General features: G+C 47.3%; 1 protein-coding gene across 3 annotated transcripts in view; it reads right to left on the minus strand.

Annotated features, from left to right (window-relative positions):
* The window catches only part of GRIK4 (glutamate ionotropic receptor kainate type subunit 4), a 416727-nt gene continuing 403937 nt past the window's right edge, over window positions 1–12790 (minus strand). For all 3 annotated transcript variants that reach the window (XM_078058853.1, XM_078058852.1, XM_078058851.1), the window contains 2 exons: window positions 3751–3869; window positions 1–406 (listed from right to left, as the gene is read on the minus strand). In XM_078058853.1, coding sequence (XP_077914979.1) covers window positions 50–406; window positions 3751–3869 — 476 coding nt within the window. In that variant the 3' untranslated portion in view covers window positions 1–49. The remainder of the gene's footprint in view (window positions 407–3750; window positions 3870–12790) is intronic.

Consider the following 12790-nt stretch of genomic DNA (forward strand, 5'->3'; position numbering starts at 1 on the left):
GGCCCTCCCGCCTCCCCACCGGGCCTGCACGTGTCCGGCGCCCCCCAGGCTACTCGGGCTCGCTGCTGTTGGTGGTCTTCTCCCACTCCAGGCTCTCCTCGCTGCGGGCGGGAGACGGCCGCGCCCGCAGGCCCTGGAACCTGCGGCACTCCGGGCAGACGCGGATGTGTGTGCAGCCGCGGGCCACCAGGGCGGCCTCCTGGGCCAGTCTCTGCGCCAGCTGGTCGGGCTCCCCGGCCCCGCACAGCTTGCCGTTGCTGAGCGTCGCCGTGCCCCGTGGCCGGCGCTCCTCGGGAATGGGGGGCCGGGGCGGAGGCACCCCGGCGCGCCGCCGGCGGGGGTGGACACTGTCCTGACACAGGATGATGCTGCGCAGCTCGGTCACCATCTCCTGGCAGACGGACACCTGGGGGGAAGGAGGAGGTCACAGCCCAACCTCTCAGAACCACCCCCTGCGGGTCCCTGGCACGTCCCTTGCCTATCTGTTCCAGTGGGGGCTGGGGGGAAGGGTCTCCGAATCATATCATCGTAGGTATGGAGATATTGGGAGGACCTTTCAATCCATCCTCTCATTCCACCTCCCACTTAGCATTTGAAGGCCCTCCATACCATAGTGTTCAACAGCCCCGCCATCTGGTCATCCAGTCTTTGTCTGGACACCTCCAAAGACAATGTCCTCACCATGTTGGGAGAGAGCCCATGTAATGGTGCTTCCTTCTACAGACTTCACAATTCGTCTCCCTGAAATTTTCCATCTGTCCCAGTTAAATTTGTAACGTGAAGCCTACTAAATAAATAGGCCCTCTTCTGCAGGTCCGTCTTTCAAGTACTTGAAAAAGTACAGAACATTCTGTTCTCAGGCTAAAGACTCTCACTCTTTGGGTCAACTGGTTATAGCTAGAGATAATACTATAACAACAAAAGCGACAGCAACCGCCACGCCTACTGGTCCACAGTCTCCTGAAAAGAAACCCCTGGGTCCAGCCATGTTTCAGAATATTTTCGATTTTAGAGAGGTAATACAACACACATGAAGTATATGGAGTCTGGGGCAGACCCTATATTCAAGCACATTAAAAGTTGTTAAGAGAGTAAGTCCTGAGAGTTCTCATCACAAGGAGAAAATTGGTTTTCCTTTTTTCCTTCTTTCCTTTTTCTTTTTCTTGTATCTGTATGAGATGATAGATGCTAGCTGAACCTACTGTGGTGATCATTTCACAACATCGGTAAATCAGACCATTATCTTGTATGCCTTAAACTTACACAGTAATATATGTCGATTATCAATAAAACTGGAAAAGACCACATTAGCATTTCCGTAGCAAAACATATGGACCTTTACACTGAGTGGGATAAAGACCATAAACATTAACGTTAGCCTCGGACCTATGCACGTTTTGTCACCAAGTGTACTTTGCAACAAATTTATAAAAAATTTGGAACTTTCCAAGCTTTTTAGGTTTGAAACCTGCTCTTTCATGGTCTTTCTTCCAGTCTTTGAGTTCTATCAATGGAACAGTTGTTCTACCAGAGCCAAATAGCTAATGGAGCCTTTACTCTTCATTTTAGCTCTTGGAAGTCCTCACTGAATTTTTCAAGGTACATCAAGGTGCTTAAGCTCTTGAGAATAACCAAATGTGCACAGATCCTCTACTTGAAGTGGCTGCAGAGAAGTAGTATCACCTAATGGGATATGGCCCATTTAGACTTACTAAATTGAGACCTGTTACTAAATATCAGAGACTCTGGGCAAGTCCCTTAACATCTCTGTGCTTGCAGTAATAACTGTAACAGCTAAAACAAGAGCACCTGCCTAATCTATTACATGTGACAAGACATACATTTATTGGCTGTCAACTATGTATCAAGCACTGTGCTTTGCACGGAAATACAGAGATAGTGGACACAGTCCTGACTTTTAGGCAGTGCAATGTTTAGTGAGGAGGCTGATACAAAAATAATTGCAACACAATGTATAAGTGCTTGACGCACAGGTTGCAATGGTGTTGGAAAAGAGGAGAAATGATCAACTCCTCTTGTCCAGGGAAGAAGGCAGGAGAACTGGGGAAGGTTTCATAGGGAAAGGAACACCTGAACTGAGTCTTATAGAGTAAGTAAGTAGCACCACTATTTTAGGAGTGGACAAAGGGAGAAAGCCAGTAAAGTTGGAGGGAGAAGTAGGAGGGGAACCAAGAAAGCTCGGTGTCAGGCAAGGCAAGGGAGGAGAGAGCTTCTGGAAGGAACTGTCCACTTTGTGAAGGGCACACTGAGGTCCAATAAGGCCCATTGGGTTCTCTTTGGTTTTGTCCATTGGGAGGGGTTAGACCCCTCAGCAATGACCTTTCAGTGCAGGAGTAGGGAGGAGCCAGACTGCCCTGCATTGAGGACTGGATGGGAGGTCAGGAAATGGAGACAGCCAGATCCCCTTGGTTTGGAGGAGGAGAAGGATAGTGCAAGAGCAATAGGAACACTGCTATGATTTTATGGCTTTTTGCTAAAGCCCTGCGTGGAGCCCAATGCAGGGCTTGAACTCACGACCCTGAGATCAAGACCTGAGCTGAGATCAAGATTCAGATGCCTAACCTACTGAGCCACCCGGGCACCCCAATACTACTATTTTAAAATAGAGGATAAACTTGAGCATAATTTTAGATTTTGAGGAGAGAGCAGGAAACAAAGATAAAGGAGAAAAAAAGGAACATCCTAGAGTAGCCAAGGCAAGTGGGACGAGGGCAGAGACAGAGTGACGCCCAGGGGCACCTGCTGCGGCTGCAGGGGCGGCCTTAGCTGTAGGTCAAGTTTTCACGGGGGTTTTAATTTGGGGCTAGCCACTCCTGATTTCGTGGGCGTGGGTGGGAGGTAAAATTAACCTTTATGCATGAAGGGGCAAAGGAATATGAGGAGTGGGTGATGGTTTGGAAGTCCTAGTGGGTATGGGAAAGAGTCTGAGCACAGAAAAGTAAAAGGACCAGAAGGCAGTGCTGTATTAAGGCCCCACCTGAGGCTGGACTCGACAGATGGAGGGGCGCATGGACACCCCTGTTTCTCCAGCATCAGTTAAAGGAGGAGACTTACGACGACCGAGAGTTGAGAGACTGAGAGAGAAGCTAACGTACTTTAAAAACTGAATAATGCCATCAGCATGTAAGGATTGGTGCCCCTTCTCTCAGGTAGAATGGAGACAGAATGGGATAAAGTCTTCTTCCTTCTATTCAGACTTCTCAGTCTGTGCGAAATTTATATTAACCCAGTTTCTAAGCCACAGGTTCGGGAATTAAATGGATTCAAAATCCCTGTGAAGGATGATGTACTTCTTGGCTTAATGTGAATTGGGATATCTCTAAACGTCTTTACTGGTAAGGCGAAAACATACTGAAGACGGAAGAACCAGTCTTCGCTTTCACTGGAAGCCTGGTACTTTGGCCTGTTTTTCTTTGCCACACTGCATCTTAAATTATAGTTGTATAAGAATTCATTGTGTGTAAAACACCCATCATGTATTTATCGGCTGGGCTGTTGTGGAAAAGAATCCGAAGCTCAGGGGCTAAGCGCACTTTCTGTGGCTGCATAATTAGTAAGCGATGAAGCTTTAACCCAGATCTCTTGCCCGTGGGACTGGGATTCTTTCCACCACACTGTCCCGTGGGTGCCCTACCCTCTTATGGGATCTCACAGGTTTTGTCTGAAATGACTTGTAGGTGCGTGAGCCCATCTGCCAACGCTACAGGTCGTACCCATTTGACAGTTTACCTCAGTAGCTTCCGAGTGTCGGAGAGTCCATAAAAACTCCAACATAGCCATAAAAATGGCCACGATTAAGCCACAAATAAGAACCACAAAGATTCCACCAATATTCTCCATCCCCAGTCCTGTAAGAAAGTGAGAACAAACACAAAGTAACGTAAGAGGGCTACAAGACATAATCATTCTACCAAAATGCTGAAAGTTGTTTAACCAACCAGAACTTGAGTCTTGTAGATGATTTACACACATCTTCCTTGCAGGAGATATAATTATTCTTTTGAAAAAAAAAGTGTGGCAGAGCTGGAGTAGAAAAGGGGAAGTAGGATCCAGTTGCAAAAGGAGGAGACCAGTGAGAAGCCTCCAAAAGGCCCTGTGGGGGTGGGAGGTGAGAGTCATTTTAAGAAAAAGGTCAGGGGTACTGGGTGGCACAGTCAGTTAAGCGTCCGACTCTTGGTTTCGGCTCAGGTTGTGATCTCAGGGTAGTGAGATCGAGCCCAGCGTCAGGTTCTGCACTCAGCACAGAGTCTGCTGGGGATTCTTTCCCTCTCGCCCTCTGCCCCTCCCCTGCTCACTCTCTTTCTCTCTCTCTCAAATAAATACTTTTTTTTTTTTTTTTAAGAAAAGGTCAGTGAAAATTTGACTCAGCCTCCAGAGACATGATAATACCAAAATACCTATAAATTCTAGAGGTTTCATAAAAAATTTAGTCAATCTTTACAATACTGGGTTTCCTGGATATAAGGCAGTTGTTTCAACCAAGCTATGGATAGAAAAAATTCCATTTATGTATCTGCGTCAATAGGTTACTCAAATACTTATTGAGACAGAACTTTTTTTATCCCTCCGGACCAGTGGTTGCCATCAGAACTATGTGGGAAGCTTGTTCAAAATACAGATTCCTTGTCCTTATACCAGACCTCTTGAATCCACATCTCTGGAGGTGGGGCCTAGGAATCTGCATTTGAAAATACATTTCACAGGTGATTCTTTCCCAGCCAGACCTAAAATTTGTTTGCAGATTAGTATTTTTAGAAGCAATGTACACCATGAAGTTCCTTGACATCAGGCACAGTTTCCAGTTGTATCCTCCCCACTGAGCATGATACCTGGCAGAGAGCATATACTCAGTAAATATTTGTAGGGTTTTATGGTTGTTTCATTTCCACAGTGTCAAACACTGAGTTTACCTATGTCACTGGATGCTTTATTTGGTATCAGAGAAACCCAAACTTTAGGGGAGTGTCATAAGCCCATGAGACCCTGATTCAAGAGGGACCACAATCGTAAATCAAAACGCATCTTTTATCCAGGAAAATGCCAGGAGGGTGGCTTACGCCCTGTGCTATTCCAGAATGCTCACACGTTTGAGGGTCTGTGTAATCAGTCGTAGGACACGGAGCTATGTCAGCATTAGGGAAAGCCAACCTCACACACCACTACAAGATGAGCTTAGTTCAGCAGCAGAAATCTGACCCTATTTCTGCATCTTGGAGAGCTGGAAAAATAGCCCTACGTAGCCATTTCAAGATGCCTCAGGTTTCCTCCCACAAAGCCTCGAGTGATGTCTGTTTCTGTTTTGTTTTGTTTTGACAACAGCCCTGCCCGGTGCAGGGGCAGCCTACACTAATCATCTGCTACCAAGGCTCCCGTCGTGAATGCAACAAAGAGGCTCTGTACTGTGCCCTGCAGGTCCCCACGGTTGACTTTTGAGAACTGTGCAGATTTGGATCCTCTCTATTGAATAGCCCCAAACAGGGGGATATTTAAAAACTCAATTCTAAGGGAAGGCATATAGGGTTTGGAGTAGAATTTCTACTTTCCGGTGCATGGGGTGGGGGGAAGGTGCTTGGGATTCATTTAAACACCTGCCCCTCTAACCTGGGATCATTTGGGCAGAAAGATTTTGACCATGGGAAACATCGGGAACCACGTGAATGGGGCAGCCACAAAGGACACTTGAGAAAGAAGAGCGCACAGAGGCTGGGGTATTCTGGGACCCGCTCCAGCAACAGATGCATGGGTATTGTGATGTGCATCTGAGTATCATGGATGAACTAGATACTCCAGCTGTGGAGAAGGCTGGATGGAAGGCCTCAGTGAAGGGGAAGTGACCACAGTGATACCAAGGATGCCTACCTGTTCAGGTAAACGGACTCCCCAAGTGACTGTGAAGGTACTATAAGACTCTCTGATCACTTTGGGATGGTTCCGCCTGATACAGAAAAAAAAGACTAGGATCCCCCTGAAAGGCCTCAACCTCTCCTCCTGTTTCTACAGAGGGGAACACCCCCTCAGTGGGGCCAATTCTGCCATTTGGGCTCTAGCTGCTTCCCCTGCCTGTCTCAGCACCACCCCGACCCTCCTGACTCTCTTCTTCCTCCTGACTCCCTCTCAGCATATACACATACTCACATGCCTCCCTTCTCAGAGAGAAAATAAGAAACCCTCCTTCCCCTTCCAACTCTGTCTAGTGAACACCTCTTCTCTCTCCTTCCTTCCCTGTCCAAGCTTTTTGAAACAGTTGTCTATATCAGAACTATTTAAAGACATTTTAAAGCCCTTAAAAAGCGTACATTTGGAGGCCCCATCTCACATAAAAGCAAGTAGAAGAAAATGCACCCACATCTTATGTTAAATGAATTTTTAAAATTTTGCTTGTGAGATGACTGAGTAGCAAGCAACAGTTAATTTATAATTCGCTGTGATTTCTCAGCAATCATTGTGCATACCAGGGAATGTTTGCAAAATGAGAAAAATTTAACCAAAAAAATTGTTTCTAAATGTAATGAAGCTTTTATGAATATTAAATTTAAAAATTAATGAAGTCGAAACAATGTTACATTTTGGAGATATTTAATTAAACATGTCTTAATTTTGCAGGTTCTTTTTTGCATCTTGAAGCTAATAAATTTTCTCAGGCCTCAAACATAATTTTGGATGCTTGGAAAAGCTTTTAGGCCCAAGGTAGCTGAAGAAGAAAGTGGTTCTATCTGAACTGACTTTTGTTTTTCCTATTCACTCATCACCGCATGCAATTCCGTCTTGCACCACTAAAACCACCCACACCAAGATCACCAATGAACATTACGTTTCTAACCTGTTGGAAATTTTCTAGTCCTGATCTTAAGTGACCTCTTGTAGCACTTGGCATTGCCAACCACACCCCCTTCTTGGATTTTTATAAAGACATTGCTCTCTTGCAACCTTCTCAATGCCTTTGCCTGCTCTAAGGCACATTGTCTCCTCACTGCCCTGCATTTGGTCTCCTGCTTCTCCCTCCTGCACTGGCTGGTACCAAGTCCTGCTGATTTTGCCTCCTACATACTTTTCAATTTCTCACCCTTCTCTCTATCCCTGCTACCACTTCCCTCATTCACATTCAGGCTCCCACCGTCTCTTGGTTGGACTATTCAGCAGCCTCAGAAATGATTTCCTGCTTGCAGCCGTATAGCTCAACTCTACCGTCCACTAAGTTTGCCTGAGTGATCTCCCCAAAATGCAAACTCTAACTGCGACACATCTCTAGTAACTCTTCGCAGTTCCCGGCACACAGCATTGTTGCCCCTATCTTTTTTCTGTACCTTTACTCCTGTGAGCACCTCCGCCTGGTGCCTACCCCAAATCCCCAGACACACACTGGGCTAACCTTAACCTTTCCTTTAAGGCTTCACTGAATGGTCACTTCCTCCAGGTTGCCTTCTCTGATCTTACCTAGCTCTGTTAGATATGCCGCTTTGGTATTTCACTGATAATGCACTGTGAATCCATCTAACATTGTATCAGATAATACCCTAGTTTGATCTGCTATCTCTGGATTTGCCACTAGACTATGAGTTCCTTGAGGGAAATATCCAGGTCTCCTTCAACTCTGTAACCCCACAATCATGGTGCCTGGTCCATAATCGGAGTCCAATAAATGTTTGTGGAAAGAATGAACAGAAACTAAGAGGATAAAGACGTCTCCTATGTAGAAGCCTGTATTATCAAAAGCTTTGGATCCATACTGTGAAATGTATCCACTCCTAATTAAATTTTGTTTGAAATAATAGTAAAGTGCGACAGCCCTTGTCAGGTGCTCGGAGCCTGGTCACAGAGGCAGATGGCCCAGACTGCAGAGTGGCTGGCCAAGGGTGGACTGAACACTGACATGGGCTAATCCACAACGTGGACCCACGGTACCGGGTCCCCAGCGGGTGCAAGGTTATACACAGACAGGTGATCGGGGGAGGTTTATACACAGACAGGTGATCGGGGCCGGGCTAAGTTTGATGAGATCAGGGAAAGCTTCTCGGAGGAGCTGAGGTTTTAACAGGATGCGAGTAGAAAGCATGCGTCACTGAAACACCCCCAGGTCTTGCTTTCCCAGCTTCTCATGTTTCAGGGCCAGCATGTTAATCACGCTGTTAGCTCCAGCATGCTGATTCCTGGCTGGGCGGCCTCCCCTCCCAGGAGCGAGGCTTGTGTGCCACCCGAGCCTTTAGGAACTTACTGGAAAGTGGAGGCAAGAATAGATAGCTGGCAGAGTCAGAGTTGAGAAACAGATGGAGTGGGAGCAGGCAGCGAGCGCTAGGAGAGCACAGCGGTTCTACTTAACACTGCCATCAGTCACTCTCCTAAAGTCAAATGCCTTCCGCAGCGCACAGCCTCTCCTCGGGCACGGACACCCTCCAGTCTGACCACAGGCCCTCGATGCGCTCACAGCCACCTCGGCCCCTGCAAGGAGAGGGCTGGCTAATCACCGCCCCCATCCCTTCTTCAGCTGGACTCCACAGAAGCCACCTACAGATGGCTTTCAGACTGAGAGTCTCTCTTGACACCTGAGTCTCAGAGCCTCGGCTATGTCCCAGCAATAAGACCGTATCAGCTGAAACAGAACGAAACTCCCCCTGCAAACTCTTGGTTGATTAAACACTAACTCTGGTGTCGCTCCTAGCTTGTCCACGAATACAAATTATGGCTGACAAACTAACAACTTTCCTTGTCTCTAAAACTCCAGTGGGGAATGGCAACCTGCAAGGGAGTCCCTCTGAACAGATCTGAATCTCCACCCACCTGCCCTGCCTTCAGTTCTGACCTGAGAGTAATCATTTTTGGATTCACGTGCCTTACTACCCTTGCATATCTCCCGGTAGCACTATGGAAATTTGCAACTGAGATGCGGGGATGCTCCTTTTGAACAAGGAAAGGGTAGGTCTAGCCTGGGAGGCAAAGAGGCCGAGGCCAAAGAGCCAGGGAGGTGGGTACAGAGAGAAAAGAGACTGGCGCCACGATCCCAGCAAGGGAGAGCGTATTTGTTCTTGGACGTTGGTCAACAAATCTTTCTTGAGAAGCTTCCGTGAGCTGAGCACTATGCTGTGTGCTGAAGCTCTGTGCGGCGTTCTACACTGAAAACACTTGACAAGCCCATGAATTCTTTGACCAAAATGACTTTCGAGCACTATTTCAGAGTCACATTCACCTACCTCCATGCAAATATATTAAATGGTCTCATCTCCCTGGACTTATTTACTGTAAATGGCAACTTCACGAGACCATGTGTGAGCTGACCGGTATGACCTTCCCAGAAAATACGAAGTGACTCGTCAGGTTTGCACGGCTGAGGACAGAAAGAGCAAGTGCGCCATTTACTCCTCCCACGACATTCATTGACTAGACCCAGCAGAGTCTCGAGACAGTGATGGAAGAAGAGCAGGCAAATGGACACGACGTAGAAGAGGGATGGAAGAGGCATCTGATAAATTTTGCAATTTATCAAAACATAAGCTTGGGAGAGGCACTTTACAATTTATCAAAATACGAGCTCAAGCACCTCATTTTTAAAAACATTTGCTATCTCATTCAATTATCATTAAAAACACCTTAAAGAAGGCCCACTGTTGGCATTTTCCAGTGGAAGAAACAGGAATTCAGGAAACGTTAAATGGCCCAAATGTTCACAGCTGAGATGTGAAATCTAGATAAATCTCACTGCCCTGCTAATATTCTTTATAAAAATAAAGCTGACCTTTATGACTGCTTCCTAGGAGCAAGGTGACCAGGCTAAACATTTTAATTGAATCCCTGTGAAACTGGTACCACGTTTGCCTCCATTTTTCTGACAAGGAAACCACGATACTGGAGTCGGGTAACTTGCCCGTGGTCCCATGGCCAGCAGCAAGGGCCAGATCCGAACTGAAGCCCGAGCCTGCGTCCCTACCCCTACCCCACGCTGCCTCTCCCTGGAACTAGGCTTCCTCCTGCTACAGGGATGGGATTACAGACAGCAACCCCATACTCTGATGACTGAATTCATTCCTGGGACCTCGCCTCCCACCCAGAGTAACCAGGAAAGAGGGTCACTCTTTGTGTATGGGTGATGTGTGGGTGTATGTATGGGTGATGAGTTCCACTTACAAAATTCCCTTCTCTCCTTGACAACATTACATCAAACGTTTGAATCGATGCTTTACTGACTTCCCCTTGGCTCAGGATCCACACAAAGCTGGGCTGCAGACTTTATAGTCGCCGACCTCCTTTAATGCAGACACACTGGGCCACCATTTGCCTCTGTTCCTGATCCTGCTAACTGGCATCCCCTGGGAGTTTCTCCATCTCTCAGCAATCCATCTGCTTTGATTAGGGAGAAGCTTCCTCTGCAAGCATCTCTCCGAGACACTATCTAAACTCCCATATTTGGGTTTCCAGTCTTGGCTCTCTCCAGAGAAACCAGAGAACCGGGATAATCAGGCTGGGCCCCTGAGAAGAGACAGAGAGGAAAACGGCCCCCGATTCCACCCCCCACCCATCCCTCACCCCCACTCTCGCTAAGATGTTTCCCACTTTCATTCCCACTGTGCCAGACAGCAAACTCCTGCTCTCTAAGGATTTTGTGAGTCAATACCACTGGCCTCTTTTCCATCCTTGAAAGGGGACCCTGATTTTCACAGCCTGGTGGTGTATTTATGTTCCTTTGAAGCCCAATTGTGAGCTTGTGTTTTTCAAGATAAAGGTATTTGATTTCCTTGGAATTTACCAACTATCTTTTCGTCCCACAATTGTTCTGCAAAGCCTTCAGTAACCCAATCCCCTTGAATCAGGGTGCCGGCATTTATGAGTGGCTAACGGAGATTTCTTTTTATAGGGGCTGAGTGAGAGAATAAATAAAATAAGTGTTTTTGAAAAGAAAGGGCAGAGGAAAATGAAAGAGCTTGGAATCAAGCCTTCCATACGCTCTACCATTTCATTTTTCAGTTGCGGACTAAGGTAGATGGTCACTGAGTTCCAGGCAGGGAAAGAAATCTGGGAGGTACGGTGAAGGGGTAATGTTGTGGTTCGCACTAGAGCCAAGGGAGGCCTGGCAAAAAGACTAGGCTTGGTGGCATCATCCCAATGTTAGGGTTCTTCTCTGGAACTTGGCACTGATGTTTGAGCTATAATATTGGATTAGAAATAGGATAGCACCAGATCCTTTTCTTTGAAATTTCTTGCATTTCAATAGGATAACAAAGTGGAGAAGGATTGTGTTAGCTAGTGTACACTGACTAGTACACGCTGCAGATCTTCCTCGACTTATGATTGGGTTATGTCCCAATAAACCCATTGTCAGTTGAAAATATCATTAAGTGGAAAATGCATTTAATACACCTAACCTACTGAACATGATGGCTTAGCCTCGCCCACCTGAGACGTGCTCAGGACACGGACAGTAGTCTAGGGTTGGGCAAAATCGTCTCACAAGAAAGCCTCGTTTGTAACAAAGTTTTGAACATCTTCTGTAACTGGTTGAACACTGTCCTGAAAGTGAACACTGGAATGGCTATATGGGTGCAGAAGGGCTGTCCGTGTATCGGTTCTTGACCCTGGTGACCTCGGGGTGACTGGGAGCTCTGCTGTTGCCCAGCATCACGGGGGAGGATCATCCCGCACATCGCTCGCCTGGGAAAAGATCCAAACCCCAAGTTCCAAGTACGCTGTATACAAAACGCGGCCCGCTTGCGCAACACCATAAAATTGAAAAACTCTAAGTCACACCGTCGTAAGTCAGGGACCAGCTGTACTTGAAAGCCAAGTGCCTACAGCCACGGTCAGTTTCAGAAGCCTCTGACAAAAGGGCCTTCCTCGCAGTTCCCTTTACCTCCATCCCTGGAGGGGATCCTGCCTCCATCCCTCTCTGCCTGCTCCATAGTCTCCCCCGTCCTTTAGGCTCATGAGAAAGCCAAAGGACTCACATCACGAAAAGAAAGATCACCCAGGAGCCGCTGGGAAAGCAAATTAATACGACTGCCCTTTGTTCGGTTTGAGAAGCAAGGAAAAAAAAAGTTCCTGTGGCTCCTTTCCTGGCAACCATTTAAAGACTTAAAGGAAGAGATCTTTCGGGTCATGCTGGTCCTGTTCTTCTGCCCCAGGAGGGGCTCCCTGGAGCAGGAAGTTATATTCCGTGAAGTCTGATGGCTAATTTGCCAGAGAGAGGCCAAGCGCTGGCGCCTTTCGCTCCAGGCTAGTGCTTCTTGCTTGGCTTGGAGGAGGTCACGCGGACTTTCGCTTGGCTAGGAAGCCCTTTTGCCTCTCTGAGTCATGTTCGTTTGGGTTTCGGCCATGCAGAAATGGGGCCACTGGCTTAAACTGGCACTAGCTGCTGAAGCCCTGGCTCTTATGATGATTTGCACAGCATCTCCCAGACAGGGCCCTTTGGATGTTTTAACACAGCTCACCCTTTCCTTCCAAAGGACAGTGGCACAGAGTTGACACGGGCCAGGTGACAGAACCCTAGCATCTCCTGAAGCATTTGGGACCTGGGCAGGGTGACCTCGCTCTTTATTTTCCCCTTTTCATCTGCTCCGTTCTCTTCTCTGTGGTAGGAAACATTTGGTCCCCAAGTGCAGAGTGGAGCCCCCGGTATGACCTCCCCATCTTCCCTGGGAACCCGATCTCCCTGTATGCCTCCTCCCTCCATCCCTCCTGGGCTCTGCCGTCAGATCAGTCTTCCTCAGCCTCTGTGGACTGGGGAAGGGTTTCCAAAGCCAATCACTTGGCAAAAATTCTAACTTAAGTTTTCTATAAATTACCC

This window comes from Halichoerus grypus, chromosome 11 (genome assembly GCF_964656455.1).
Source record: "Halichoerus grypus chromosome 11, mHalGry1.hap1.1, whole genome shotgun sequence".
Lineage (NCBI taxonomy): Eukaryota > Metazoa > Chordata > Mammalia > Carnivora > Phocidae > Halichoerus > Halichoerus grypus.